Source organism: Peromyscus leucopus, chromosome 5 (genome assembly GCF_004664715.2).
Source record: "Peromyscus leucopus breed LL Stock chromosome 5, UCI_PerLeu_2.1, whole genome shotgun sequence".
Taxonomy (NCBI): Eukaryota; Metazoa; Chordata; class Mammalia; order Rodentia; family Cricetidae; genus Peromyscus; species Peromyscus leucopus.
This window is the reverse complement of record NC_051067.1, coordinates 90346607-90362476: the sequence shown is the minus strand read 5'-3', so window position 1 is coordinate 90362476 and position 15870 is coordinate 90346607. Positions and strand designations below refer to the sequence as shown.

The following is a 15870-nucleotide window of genomic DNA, read 5'->3' as shown; positions in this document are numbered from 1 at the left end:
TGTGCTCACATTTTTGGTTATCAAATTTACATAATAAAAATAACAGTAAAAATGTGGCAAATGCTTGCTTGTCTTTTAGTGTTCAAATTGACCATGCTGGATGGATTTTTATAGGGCATATACTTGTTCATGACCCCTAGTGTTAAGAAATTCTGTCCTGTTTGAGAACTAGTCCCTTGTGGAGCCTGTATCCCAGTTAATAGCTACAAGGTCAATGGAGCCGCTAAACAGTTTGTATTACCGTCAGGGTGGCCATGAAAACACCACCTGCCGCAAGAGTTCTGGGCAGCTGCGTCAACAGGCACTGTGGGAAGTTATCAACTTAGGGGGCCACTTGCATAAAACTTTGACTGATGACTTGGGACTCCACTGGCTTATTGGATGAACGTTGCTCTATTATGTATAAGTTTCTTTAGGATGACAGAGCTGTCGGTGGGCTCTCAGACGCAAAGGCTAGGACTGCCTTACCCTTGTGAAATGATTTCTTGTAAAGCAACACGTTAGCATCCTGCATAATGAGGAGTAGGATGAAATGATTAAGAAAAAAAATCAAAACAAGGGCAGTAAGTGGCACCCGATGGGAGCGCAGAGGCTGCAGAAGAGCAGATTTGATACTGGTCACAGAGGAGTTCGGGGACATAGCATCTCTGCAGAACGACCTCTCAAGCTTGGAACCTGCACTGTTAATTTATAGACCTCTTACAGGAAAGGTCCCGGCATCTTGGTTGGAGATGAGCTAAGCAAGGTGTTGAAATACAGGAAGAGTAGGTTCCAGGAGGGAAAGGAACAGGGATAGCTTGGCTTTCCACATTCCTGGAGAATTAACCCCAGAACATCTCAAAGTCAAAACAAAGGCATTTTGGTTTCAGTTAACCTGAAACAAAACTAGAGTCTTGTGCTCTATAGAGATAAAGCTTCAAAGTCACATAACTGTCAGAACTTTGAAGTTTCCACCATTACTAGAGAGCATTTGATCCCAATTCTTTTAAATTGTATTTATTTATTTGTTCATTCATTTATCTGAGTGCGTGGGGGTTTCCTATTTGGAGTTCAGAGAACAATTTTGTAGACTGGCTTCTCTCCTTCTATCTTCAGATGATGGGACTCGAACTCAGGTATCAGGCTTGTGCTGCAAGTGTCTTTGCCTGCTGAGCCATCTCACACCCCCACTACACATTTGATTGAGTTTGAAAAGAGTTAATAAAGAGCAAGCATGTGAGGAATGACTACCTGAAAGTATTTGTTCAGCTTTTCTAAGTTCTGTGGACACCTGCATCCTAATTTTGGAAGTGAGAGAAACTTAAAAGTTGAGAAATCACCTGAAAATAATTATGGAATGCAAAGAATGAGGCCCAACAAGACTGGAGATTAGAATACACTTTAAATACATGGTTCAGCTCACTTCAGAGCCCTGTGCAGTCCAGAGGCAAGAAGCAATGGCCATGTACTAATTTCTGGTGGATCAAGGGCACAGACCAGTAGCAACCTGTGTGCTGTTCGGTTTCAAGGAAGACTCAGACAAGTCTCCGCACCAGTGAGTGAAATGAGATCCACTGCCCAAATTGTATGCTCAGTGCATCTACACCCATCCCCAGGAATGTCAGCTGATGGAGCCCCCAAGGGCAGATCTCAGGGCACACTGAACTGAGTACAAGGGAGTTTGGGAATCCAAAATGGATTGAACTGTTGGCTTGATCCCAACTCCATTCTAACATGAGAGGCAACTTCCCAACTCTGAAGATGTCCTTGAAATGTTTAGTGTTTTGGCTCAAGACAAATCCATTCTTGTGCTGTCTCCCCAGGGGAGGCTTTTTCCTAAATAACCTAGGAAAGCTGGTCATCTTTCATTTTCAAATTTTCATTATAGATAATGGCCAATTGGAGAGGGAAGGGGAGGGAAGAAGGGTGATGGGCAGTGAGAGGAGTGACGTAAAAAGATGTGAGTATAAAATGGACAAGAAGCCCCATTATTTTATACACTAACTTAAAAGTTAATTAATTAAAATTCAATGATCTTTACTTTTACTAAAAGACGTCCTAAGGGAGCTGTTTCACTGTAAATAATTTAAAACTTATATAAATGATTCTGCAGTTTACAGCCTTAGACCAAACTGTCCTTACAGATTGGAGTGACAATATTGGGACCTTATATGTTCTGCCAAACTTGATTAGGATTTATTACATTTTTTTCTAAGTTTGGTGTGTGTGTGTGTGTGTGTGTGTGTGTGTGTGTGTGTGTATAAGAAAATGTAGTATGAATACATAACTTCTATGTACTTACTTATATAAAAATATAACAAATTGCAAGTTAGTACTTTTCTCTTCCAGGGTCATAAAGCAATTGACATATGAAAGCTATTTTGAAAATATTCTAACAAGTCTAGGGGCTTCTCTATATGAAGACAATGAACTTAACTGCTCAATTTGAATTAGGTTTTTGAAATAACAAGGAATAACCATATATGCATACTTAGGAATTCTTTAATTTGATGATGTTCTTTTTTTCAGTTTTAGAAAAATACTTCTACACTGCCTGACCTCTTGTGCGTGCCTGTGCTAGCAATTAACTTGTGTTGCCCCAAATAATCCTGTCTGTCCAGAAGTGTCTGCTCATGCACCAGCCTCTCCTGGAAAAAAAACACTGTAATAATAATTGCTGGCATTCACATCAAAACAGTAAGAGGCTCCCAACAAACGTTTAGGAAAACATTAACTTTCTTACACTCAGTTTAATTTAGAATATGCTGATGCCTGTGGAGGAGGATGGGTCTTTGGTATTCTATTACTTCCCCCACCTCTGCAAAGCAAACACAGATCTTAACCCTGGCCCCACACATGACATGAATCACCAGAAACAGCCCCATAATGAGAAGCCTGGCCTTCAGGTATGTCACTCTGAGACCACCCTACTAGAGAGGGCCCTAAGATCACAAAGCCAAGGTCACTCATGGTAACCCTGATAATTAGATCCTAATAATAGATTGAAGGTGTAAAATTCACCTCTACTCACCAACAGACTAAACAATCCAGATCAAGAGAGATTTTGTGTGAGGTGGGGGTGGGTAGAGATGGGGAGAGAATTCATTACCCTCCTATGGGGAAGCTTCAGAGGTTGATCAATCTTGACAGCATAATGGAGCAACAGGGACCATTTTGAAACTGATTGCCGCAGGTCCGGGGAAAGCCCGTCCCCTGTACTACAGGCCATCAGAACGCTCCACAGCTCTCACTAGTTTGGTTTGTGTACTTTTGCCAGATTCAGCACTCTCCGACATGTCTGACAGTTTTTCATTTCTTTTCTGTCCTCCAAGAAGACACTGATTTCACACATAAAGAGGGAAAACCTCACTGCAACTACATACGTAACAACAAGAGTGTGTGTGTGTCTCTTGTTGTAAAGAAGTGAGGTCATGCTCTCTCAGTGAGCAGGGGACAGAGACAGCTTCTCGTTTCTCATGGGTTCCCCTCTTTGTGGTGTGGTAACCAATGCTAACCTGTAGTTTTCTCAGGAAAGGAAATGTTTTTCGGTTATAGAAAGAGTAGGTCTGCCCAGTCACTAGTTCCTGGCTTTTCTGGGAAAACACACAATTGACAACTTACAAATAGTATTTTAAGAGTTGAATGATGCCCATGCCTTTGGCTAACTTTCCAATCACTAGAATTGATTCTCTTGAGAAACTTTTCAAAGAAGATTGAAGTTTGCAGCATGGTGTTGGTGAGTAAAGAGTACTAGTTAGTTTGTCACTAATTGTATCTATAAAAATGATTAGGTTCTGTATGACCAACATCCATGTGGCTGCATGTAATTTTAACAGTTTCTGAAAGCTGAGCTGTCATATTTGAAAATCATGACTGATGAATGATGATTGGAATAACGATAGAACGTTAAACATGTATCTGTGTATGTATGTATGTGTGTGTGTGGAGGCCAGATGTTAACACTGAGTATCTTTCTAGATCATTTTCTATTTCATTTCCTGAGACAGGGTCTCTGGCTGAAACAGGAGCTCACTCACTTGGCTGGGCTAGCAGACAGTCTGCTGGGGATGCCTTGTCTCTGGGTGTTGGATTGTATGTAGCCACCATGTCCACTCCACATTTGTGTGGGTTCTGGGGATGTGGACTCTTGGTCTTATGCTTTCCAGACATTTTATCTACTAAGCCATCAAATATACTCTTTAAGGGACAAACCCCTCCATACCTTCCCATTGCTGAAGCAAATAACAAAACACCCCTTTAGAGTTCATTTGCTTGATCAAACGATCTTTATGAACACTGTGAACTGTGAGGCTCATTTGTTGAACTGTTAAAATAACTTGCCTTGCTTATCTAACAAAAATCATACTAAGAAGATAGATTCTGCTAGAACATTTATCATTTTCTCAAAACTGAAGGTTTTATTCCTTTTCTCACATGAGCGCTGAAGCTACTGTCCTGCATGTTAGGGTCCCCTCCTGACTTTTAACTGTGAGCATTGATTCCACAAGTCCAGGCCAGCTCTGAGAGGACAAGAACGATATGAATGAACTTTTTAAGTCCTTCAAGGTCAAGTGTAGCCCTCTGTCATGGGAAGGGCGGGATGCTCACTCTAGCCAATTGAAAACTGTGTCTCTTCTATAACTAAAGTAACTGGAGGATGGACATTGAGTGGACTCAGAAGGAAAGTGAAATTTTACCTTTTGGGGTCTATGATCTTGTACAGTTTTCCATTATGCGTCTGGGTCATGCTCTTACTGCTTGATAAAATGTACACTTCTCCTGTTGAAAAGAGAAACAATAGAGTAGATTCAGAGTATCCATCATAGTCAAGTAGGAAGACCCTGTGCTTACAGGCTGTAACAGTACCTTCCAAGTCCTCCTTTGTGCATACCTTGAGTCACCTCTTCCCTGTCCCCAGACTGTTCCTGTTCAGGAGGACATTGCTCCTCACCTGGGTCATAGCCAACAGCCTCCTCCCTGGGATCCTGTCTCTGTCTTTGTTCTGTGAGCTTATTCTTACCCAGTGATTCTTTTCAAAAGTGAAATGGCGTAAGTTAAGTCAAGTGGAAGTTTCCTGCCTTCTCATCACGCTGCCTGGAGAAGCCCCTCCCTTCCTCCCTCCTTCCTTCCCCGCCCTGCCCCGCCCCGCCCGTGCCTCTCTCTTCCCGTTCCTTCTACTTCCTCTCCTCTCTCTTTTCTTGTGATGCCTAGAAACAAACTCAGAGCCTTGAGTGTTCTAGCCAAGCACTCTGCCTCCGATGCCCACCCATAGCCCTAGTTATTCTCAAAATTAGAGTCTGCCAATGACATTTAAATTATTCTACAGAGCATATGAACAAGAGATGAATATCTTTCTGATTCTCTTGGGTGGGGTAGAAGCACATCACAGGGAAAAAACTCAGATATAAAATGTTTTCACTGTAGATGTTGGGTGGTGGTGGCGCACACCTTTGATCCCAGCACTCTGGAGGCAGAGATAGGTGGATCTCTGTGGGTTTGAGGCCAGCCTAGTCTACAGAGCGAGATCCAGGACAGCCAAGGACACACAGAGAAACCCCATCTGGGGAGGGGGATGCTTTCACTCTGGAACAAGAGCAGACAAATCTCTTTCCTAATTATTACATCTCCGTGTTTCTCAAGTACTTCCTATGCATTTTGGGGAGAGTTGCCTGAGTCCCTTATTAACCTAAGTGAATGGCATGTAGCTATTTCTGTTGATTTTCCCCATTCAATGTACAAAAAAAAGCAGCCTGGACTTTCATTATAGGGAGAATATTCTGACTTAGGAAAGAAACATTCTTTTCTTTTATGCCTTAAAACTCATTTCTGAGGCTGAAGGATCATAGTCCTCATGGTTTGTTAGGGTGTAGTTAAGTAAAATACCACAAAAGCTACACTCTGTAATTTAAAATGGTGCACAGTATACAGTTTCACTCTCCAATTAATCATACTCCAATTCCAACTCCCTTCTGCTCATTAGGCTCCATATGTATTTTTTTTTCCAATGGAGGAACGTTTTATTTTAGCTCCTGGTTTTAGGGATTGCAATATGTGTTAGCCTGTCTCTGTTGCTTGGGAGACATCACTGCAGTGGTGTGTGGTAAAGAACACCTCTTGCCCTCACAGCAGCCAGGGAGCAAAGATACAGAGAAAAACAAGGTTCTAACTCTCCCTTCAAGAACACCAGTTGGGGGGCTGGAGAGAAGGCTCTGAGGTGAAGGGTGCTTGGGCTCTTGTAGAGTACCTAGGTTCAATTTCCAGCACCCACATGGCAGCTCATGACCACGTATGACTCTAGTCCTGGAGGATCTGACACCCTCTTCTGACCTCCTCAGACACTGACTGTGTACATGGTGTACACACACATGCAGGCAAAACACCATACATATGAAACAATAAAATAATCTAAAAAACGTCTTTTAAAGAGCACCAATTTCCTCTCTGTGAGGCTCACCTGCTCCAGGTGGCGCCCCCTCCCAATAGCACCACAACAAGGTGATGAGGAGGCCTTCAACACACATTGGCTCCGGACATTGAGAAACAGGCCAAAAATATGGTTGCACCGATGTTCGGTGAGATAATTTCTGTTCTATTGGCAAGGATCGCTAGCCCCCAGATTATCTTGCACCAATTTTATTCTCCAATGGGCAAAATAAATAAGTAAACAACAAAGAGAGTAAATTAGGTTCAGATTCCACCCTTCTAAAATATACTAAAGGAGCATGGGCAAGTGGAACAGTTTTTACAGAGAAAACAAAAGGACCATCATAGCACAGAGTGAAAAATATCAATATGAAAAGGTTCTCCATTTGGACCGAATTTTTTCTTGTTTCTGCCTGTTTTTTTTCTGCTTTATTACTTTAATATTTCCAAAATATAAGCCAGGTGTAAAGATCCTTGGGGAAGGTTTCTGAGAAAGAAAACCTAACTGTACCATCTTCAGATTCTAGGAAGGTCACCTTTGCTGTGGGTACATTTCCAACAAATGGAAGAAGAGACTGCTATTCTATAGGGCAGAACAAAGTTTTCCAAGCAATGAGTGAAATTAGAACTTAATGGGGTAATAGATATGGTACCTAATTCGTCTTCTCCAAATCCCAAGATGTGGCCTGTAAAGTAGCCTCGGCAGGAACCGCTGCTGCCCAGACAGAGTGGCTTTTCTTGCCACTTCTTGGTCACTGGACTTTGCTGGAGGGTTAAGAAATTCCTGTAACAAAACACACCACAGACCTACAGTGAATACACCTTGGCTTACTGGGCACTCTAAAATGTTTTAAAATAGAAATCGCAACAAGGAACTATCACACAGAAGACATCACTTCTCAAGGGAAAAGGAATGTGCTCTGTCCTGTATGAGAGCACTGTAAAGGCCAGATGAGGATAAAGGACCTAAAGGTAAGATGGGGTCTGGAGAGGGCTCTGAAAAGTCCAAGGAAGAGAAAGCCCTTCCTCTCCTCTCCCCAGGAGAGGGTACTGCCCAGGCAGGCAGGTCTCAGCTGCAAACTGTGCCACTAAAACTGTGAGATGGGCGGGTGGAGCACAGGGTAGGTACAGTCTGCCCCATCTCCTGCAGAACGCAGACATGAGTGCCATCAGAAGGAGCTGATGAAACCCACCATGAGACCTTGAAAATGTAGGCTGAGTTTTTATTTTGTAGTAGCTGCTAATGTAGATGGATTACACTCCGCTGCACAAAGTCCTGGGAGTTTGGCACTACCAAAATTCTTAGTCTTCTGGGGTAATTCTAAGACAGCTTTTACTACTCCCGTAAAACATGTTTTGGAATGAGGTTGAGGATAAAGGGAACAGTCGAAATAAACGCAAAGACTTCTTTGCCTTTAAACGTCACCCCGTAGAAGTGACTGTGCCTGCTGAAGAATCTTTTTAGAAGCGTCTCTTCAGTTAAGCTTCCAGATGTGGTGTAACACAAGGAAGTAATAACATTTGTGTGTCCAAGGTGTGACTTGAGGGGGACATCCACTTGAATAGGTTTTGGTAGTGTGCCAACCAATACAAGAAACTGGCATTGGGAAACATACCCATTACGATCTCCAAACACATAGCTTCCATACAATCTTTCAGACTGGCACCCTCTGTAAATGAATCCGCCAACCAAAGGACCATTACTGAATGGCTTGAATTCTAAAAGTGACGGCTCACTCTCTGAAATAAAACAAAACAACAAAAAACTAAACATTAGAGCAAATAAATCATTTTCAGAAGCAAAAGTGATACAGACCAATTAATGAGTGTCACAATAATTTAATTCCCAGTTGTGTTTCAAAAGGCAAGACATGGATCCTTTTCAGATACACGCATGAGAATAATGAAACTCGCTTAAAATAGCACCAAAATATAAGTTTAAAGAAATCAAAATGCCCTTCAGGAGATTGCTATTGTTATATGTCAGGATACACCAAGATTCCAACACAATTTAAATCCAGGTATTTTGAAATCATTGTTATTTACTATAAAGCCAAAATACTTTAAAACTTGAGTTTTGAACAATCTGTAAAAATGGTTCTACTTATGTTTAGTAAATCAAACAGACCTATCAAATCATTTAATATGTTTAAAAAGTTTTGTAAGTTCACACTCTAATGAAAAATAAAAGGTCTTTAAGCCCACATTTACTTATTCTTAGAAACACTCACTCAGTTGCGTTATCTCAGCTTAAGGCACGGTAATGGTTTTGTTTATAGAGTTTTAAGCTTAACAAATGGGCTTCAGGAGTTCCTTTGAATTACATGTGGCAAATTCACCTGAGGATTCCTTCTCATGCATTTAATGTCAAATAAGTACAATCAACAGACGGTACCTTATAAGCACTTTTGTGGTAACACAGTCATTTTAAAGGCCCTACCTACTCTTCTCACATGATCACGATAAAGCAAAGCTTGGAAAAGTCAAGTTTTTAATATCCCAAACCCGGACAGAAGGCGTGATTGAATGACTAAGATTTAATACTGGGGTTAGGCTGCTGCACTTCAAATCCATCCTTTGCTGTTCAATTTTGTTTGTCAATTAACCTTTCTGTACCTCAGCGTTCCCCTCTGCACAATGTGGCCGATTACAGTGCCCGTCACCTACAGTGGTTCTGTGAGTGTGTTCACAGTGGGAGCCGTGGGAGCCATGGATGTGTTTGAAAATATGCAACTATAAGGCTGTTAATACTTTAACTGGTTTTGTCTGGAAGTTAAAGTGATTAGTAAAATATAGTTTAATCTCCCGATATAGCCAAAATCCATTGAATTAGTGGTCTGTTAGATTTTTTTTCCCCAAACAACATTATTCTTTGGTATGGCTTTTTATGCATATACACATACACACAGAGGAAGAGAGGGGGGAGGGAGGAAGGGAGGGAAGGAGGGAGGCAGAGAGAGAAAGAGAGAAAGAAATATCTAGAAAAAAAGCAAAGTAAAACAACCAACCACTGCATGAACTAACACAGCTGCCCATTCTTAGTGCTAAAATCGCTCTGTTGAATGAGTAAGTAGAAGGAGCAATCAATTTAATAATCTCAATCTACTGCACTCCCTAAGTCATAATAATACTTAATATATTATGGCCTTCAGAAGGAGTATGCACTAGAGCATTGAAAATAACTGAGTGTTTTGGACTTCATTACCCAACTTTATGTTTTTAAGTTCTCTGTGAATACTCAGTAATCATGTTATTAAAAATAATGTTTAAACATTTTATTCCCATGACTTGTTTTTACAAGTCAATTACTTTGTTTTCTCTAAAAGAAACCCATTTTAAAATTATTTTTATTAGAAACATTATTTTCCTAATTGCTGAGACTTACATGTCGAGTGTTCAGCCATTTCTTACCTTTAAGCTTATTTCTCTGCGTGTAAGATGTTAAGACAAGTTCCCCCATATAAGAGTGAGTAAAGAGAAGAAGATCCTCACTTTGAGTCTCAGATGAGCAAAATACAAGCCACCGACTTTTGAGACCATTAAACCATTTGAACACAGGGAACCATGCAATCCCTAGGAAAGGCAATTAAGCAGAGGAATCCTCAGGGTTTGGAGGAGTCCTTGAACCTTTAAAAATGGAGCAATTTACTCACTGGCATGACAAAGGCCACTGTTTTTATGCCTTTTCAAAGCTCATTATGCAAACTCCCCTTTTCTCCAATTAATATACTAAAACTAATCTTCACCTAAACCATCTACCGTAGGCTTGACTCACCATAATCCTTCCCTTTTATTATCTGTAGGATTCTGGCCGACGATCTGTTTTTCCCATTGGAATCTGAGCAAAGTATTGTTAAATTGATGTTTATATCAGTGGGATGTCGATCCACGGCACATCTACACAATAAAGGAGACAGATACTCATGAATGCCTGCCAGGGTCTCTTCTTGACATAGAATGCTCTGTGGGCTGGCGAGAATCCTGGGAGCAATTTAGTTCCGATGTTCTTGAACCAACTGAAGGAAACATTTGATGTGTTTGTTTACCCTGCTGAAGCTAATGACCTCAGGAGTGTGTTTCTTAATTTTTCTGGCTATCTGTCTTCTAATGGGAATGTTCTCATCGTCTTAAAAACCTTTGTTTAGCCTATCGGTAAGGATTACCTCATGCATGACACATTGGCAGGCTTTGGAAATATGAATCAGTGCTACCGTCAACCCATCTGTGCCACACAATGTATGTAATGTGTTAGCCTCAGAACCAGTGAGGTGTTCCCTACATGGGATGCTAACTTAAAAAATAGTACATGCATTTATCTACCATGTATATGCACGCGCGCTTGAGGTGCACCATGGTGTATATTGTGTGGAGGTCAGAGGACAATCTGTGGAAGTTGGCTTTCTTCTCCCTCTTCTGTTTCGAGAATTGAACTCAGGTGTTATGTTTGCTGGCAAATGCCTTTATCCACTGAGCCATCTTACCAGTCCCTGAATGGTTACATTCTAATACTCAGGGAGCTATAGCAAAACAAAACAAAACACAGCTGGCCTGTGCACGTGTGGAGTGTGGAGGTCTTTTACATCCACTCTGTCTTCATGTCCTCCATACCTAATGTGGAGACCAGAATATCCCTGTAGTTCTAACCACTGGTGGGGCGCCACAGGGGTCAAGGGTCATTGCATTCTTCTTACCTGGTCTAGGTCTAAGAGGTCACAGTATTCCTGGCATGCTTAAGTGAATAAGAGGTGAAGGGGTACCATTCTGTGATTTATGATTCTTAGCAATCTCCTTGACCTTGACCCTGATGACAGTAGTGTTGCCCTGCTCTTAGCCCCTCTCATTCCAATTGTGAAATCCAAAAATTTCTCTAGACATTGTCAAATGTCCCCTGGAGGCAAAAACCTTCCATTGAAAATTGCTGTTTGGGTGAACAAAATACACTAACTACTTATAAATCAAACTTGGCTTTAAATAAATGAAAAAATGTTAAAAAATGGAGAGGAGGGGCTTCAGAAATAGAGAGCCATTTAGCAATTATTAAAATAAAACAGAACAATCCCTGAGAGCTCCAACCAGCCCACTCCTGATAAAGAAGCAGGAGCTGGACTGTTCCATAGACAGAACCACTGTCCTAACAGTGATTCCACAGCACAGCACAGTGTCGGGCAGGCATGGAGATGCAGGCATGTTATGACTTCATGAGGAACTTTAGTCCCCACAGATGAAAGGATTTTTTCTAGTACCTCTTTCTGAAGATGGAGAATTTATGACAAAAAGAAGTTTGACTTGTTTCCAGTAAGAAGCATCTCATATGTTGAAGCAGAGGCCAGCTTTCGCTGAGGTGAGCTGCTGGGGGCTGTGAGCTCCACTCCATTCCCTGACCTTCAGCCAGATATGAACTAGTCAGGTGAGACTATGATGGTGGGTACCTGTCTCCATCCATTTGTCTAAAAGCAGCACAGAGTGGGCAGCATCCACAGTGGCTGCCACTGTCAATCAGGGACTCTTGGTAACTGATGTGCCAACTCTGTCTCCTTAGTTGTTCACTGAAAGTCATTCTACTGGGGATGATGATGGGGGGGAGGGGCAGTTTACTATGTTAATGTGGGCACAGGACTTACCACTGGTCCTTGTACCTGTGGTCACATTATTGTGAGCCTATTCCTTATTCTTAAAATTAAAAAAAGATGTTGGACTGGGGAAATGAGCCAGTGGGTAAGAATACACGCTGTGCAGGCAGGAGGACCTGAGTTTGATTCCCCATCACCCTCATGAAAGTCAGACACGAGTCAGGTGTGTGTGTGGGGGTATTAGAAAAGACAGAGCTGCTGACCAGCCAGGCTCACTGAAATATCGAGCTTCCGGTTCAGTAACACATCTGTCTTTAAAAATAAAGGACAGGAGGAAGGCAGATGGTAGAGGAAGACATCCTCCTGGGCTCTGCCCTCTACATGTATAAGTGTGGGTGTGCATACACACCACACACACACACAAAAAGTTAGAAGGGTGCTGCACGAGCAGCGACCTCAGAGCACGACCAAGAGGAGTACCTAGTCTAGCTCCCTGCAGCAAGGTGCTTAATGATGGCCAGCTTTCCTTTTAGCCAATAATGGTTTTAGTTTCTTTTTTCTCTATGAGATCTTTCTCTGTCTGAGATTCTCTGCGAGGGTAGCAGAATACACAGGCGTTCTCTTTAGCCTTCGGCTGCCAGAGGAAGCAGTGCTCCACACAGGCATCTTGCCATGCGTAGGGTCTGGAAAGCGCCTCATCCTGTGTTTTCACACTGAGGCTGGGACCCCCAGGAAGGCTGCAAGAATGTTCTGGTGGGAGGATCGTGACTCAGGCCCCCTCACTTCAAAGTGCTGCTTTGTGGTGTCTGTGCGTCCTGAGCTATAGGAATGGAATGTGACAGTTTCCTCCACATCCTGACCCCACCTTAAGTATTCCCTGCTGAACAGATTTTAAGATCTGTGGGGATTGCCAGAAAGGAAATGAACTGTGGACTTGGGCTTTGATGGAGGGAAGATGAAGGGCACAAGGGATTATAAAAATAAAAAGTTTGAGAAATATTCACCTTGCACATAGTGAACACTTAATAAACATTAAATAGCAATACTAACTAATGTAGTAAATGAATGAATGTGGCCACATACCCCTTAGTCAAATGATAGACCAGACTGGAAGGGATTTTCATCAGAGAATTTCTGTTACAGTTCATAGAATTTTTAAAGTGTGCCTGAAACCCTGCATTCTACAGACTTCTTAGTTTTCTGTTCTTTATGGTTCATTATAGTATAAGCAGAAAACTGCCAACATGGATTCCTTTAGTATTTCTAACTTTTTAAAGCATGAAAGACATTAACATTTACCTCAATTCCTTGCAAATTAACACTACACCATCTAGTATGAAGTGAAACCATGGCGGTAAGAACTGCCCCGGTGTGAGGCACGAGACACCACTCTGTACTTTATCTACGATTCTTTCTATAGTCCCGACAGAGCCTGTGGAGCAAGCTCGCTACCGCTCCTCTTTAACACAGGTGGTATTGTCTGAATATACCCTGCAAAGCTCACATCCCAGCACCCTGTCCCCGCTGCAGCCTGTGGGGCAGATGGGACCTTTAGGGGCTGATTGATCACGAGAACACTGCTCTCACCAGCAGATTGATGCTGTGATCGGGAGAGAGGGGGCTGGTTATCCTAGGAGTGAGCTCCCCATAGGAGGATGAGTTTGGCAACTTTTCTCTCTCCCTCCCTCTCTTTTGCTCTCATCTTCCACCATGACATGAGGAAGCCAGAAGGCTCCCAGCAGATGCTGAGCAAGTGCTGGCAGGTGGCCTCGGATTGCCCAGCATCCAGAACTGTGAGCCCCAAACCATCTATTGTAATGAATTACCCGTATGTGGTATCCTGTTAAAGCAGTATAAAACAGACTAATAACAGGAAAATAAAATTTAGAGGTGTTTAAAGGAAGAAAGCCAATGACCTCTAATAGTAGTTCCCCAATCTTCTTTAAGAACTTGTGTTTTCCTTGTCTAACCTTTTTTTTTTTTTAATCTTCGTCACAGAGGAGTGCTAGGAAGTAGGCTAGAGACTTGCTCAGTTAGTAGCCCACTATGATTCTAGAAGTACAGAGGGCAAACACCCCTTGCTATGTGGTGGCCAAACATCCCATTGCTCTTCCTAGATCTCAAATTCTGTCTTTGTGTGTGTGTGTGTGTGTGTGTGTGTGTGTGTGTGTGTGTGTGTGTGAAAGTAGGGATGAGATAGGCAGATGTCCTCACCTGCCTGGATCATGGAGCCCGTGGGCAAACACTTCTGGGGGCTGGTTGGTGCTGTTGAAGTGGGGGTTGCTCCGTGGTATGGAATAAGGCACATTGCACATGTCGGTGTCCACATCTAGCCTCAGCACAGAGCCTGTGAAATCACTGAGAAATTGGAGGGGAGTGAGTACTTCATATCCGGCTTGTGTGTTCCACCTGCAAACATGGGGTAAAGCTGCCTGAAGGAAAGAAACTGTCCCCTCTTTTGACACGGAATTACTTGAGTTCCATATTCCATATGGCAAGGAGTGAGACCAGGGGTAGTTTGGGTGCAGATGGAGGGTGGCCAAGGATGTGGCATGGTTTGCTCCTTGCTTTTTAAAAAATCTGTCCTCTTTCATCTTTGCCAGTCTTGTGTTTTATGTCCCCTAGACATCAGTTCATTAGGCAGAGGGTGGAGCAGCAGCATGGATGTATGGGGGTCAGGAAGAGTCTACTACCCAGCTGCTGGGCCCAGAGGAAGAGGTGCCCTCCCCAATGCTGTGTGTCATGGGGCAGCATCTGAAGCAATAACTCTTTTAGGACAAAGCAAAGCAACCCTTCAGCATAAGATAACCACGTGTTCAATCATCAACTCTGGTTTCCAGTTGCTGATTCAGACCGCGTGTCCAGGCATTGAAAGCATGTTAATGTCAATGAGTACTTGTTGGTAAGCAGCCTGTTACCTTAACCCATCCATCTCCTCCATGTCATCCAGTGTGATCATACCATCCCCAAGGATGATGTACAAAAAACCATCAGGACCAAAGAGCAGCTGCCCTCCAAGATGCTTTCGGTGGAGTTCGGCAACTTCCAGAAACACCCTGGCTGTTCTCACGTCAACTTGATGGGGATTTTTCCTGCAAGATGGAGGGGAAAAGCACCATGAGTTTTCAGGCATAATGTGAATCCACTGGGGAGGAAGCAGTGTACAGAAAGAACCGCATTTGAAACAGAGCTAATCAGAATTACTGGAAAATTACATTAATTTTATTACATTAATTTTAGGAACGTCATTAATTTAATTACATTAATTTTAGGAACGTCATTGAAGTTAAAAATAATTGAGTAAAAGTGCCAAAGACATTATTTTACATTATTTTCCCTTATACACACACACACACACACACACACACACACACACACACACACACACACAGAGAGAAGAGAGAGAGAGAGAGAGAGAGAGAGAGAGAGAGAGATATGCATACACATACACGTGTTTTAAGCCATGAGAAGATTCTGCTTTAATTACTACCAATTTATGGCGATCATTTCTAAATAGTTTGTGAAAAGATGAAGAGGAGAAAACATCATGGCAGAGTTTGTAGACTTCCATGAACGTTAGTTAGTTAGTGATACCTGGACACTGTGTATTCCACAACCCTAAGAATGTGGTCATGAGGCCCGATAGCCCACCGCTCTTGGTTGGTGGTGTAAGACACATATAGCTTTCCATTTTTCTTGTAATTGGGATGGAATGCAAGGCTTAGCAGGCCCCGTTCATCTCCTCCCTGCAGTCAAATGAAAAACACAAAGAATTGTGAGGTTAATTATGTTCTTTATTGTGTTTCAACTGGAACCCCAAAAAGAGTCTCTTTATTTCTTCTGGGTAATCTTTTCCCAGTCTCTTTCTTTTCTCCATTGCCGATTGCACAGAAAAGGA

At 42.3% G+C, this 15870-nt stretch overlaps 1 protein-coding gene across 1 annotated transcript in view; it reads right to left on the bottom strand.

Annotated features, from left to right (window-relative positions):
* LOC114701622 (hedgehog interacting protein) overlaps positions 1–15870 on the bottom strand; it is a 90692-nt gene that overhangs the window by 12331 nt on the left and 62491 nt on the right. Inside the window, exons 4-10 of the mRNA XM_028881753.2 lie at positions 15567–15718; positions 14891–15064; positions 14187–14330; positions 10178–10299; positions 8019–8142; positions 7056–7186; positions 4677–4758 (exon numbers count right to left, since the gene is read on the bottom strand). Coding sequence (XP_028737586.1) covers positions 4677–4758; positions 7056–7186; positions 8019–8142; positions 10178–10299; positions 14187–14330; positions 14891–15064; positions 15567–15718 — 929 coding nt within the window. The remainder of the gene's footprint in view (positions 1–4676; positions 4759–7055; positions 7187–8018; positions 8143–10177; positions 10300–14186; positions 14331–14890; positions 15065–15566; positions 15719–15870) is intronic.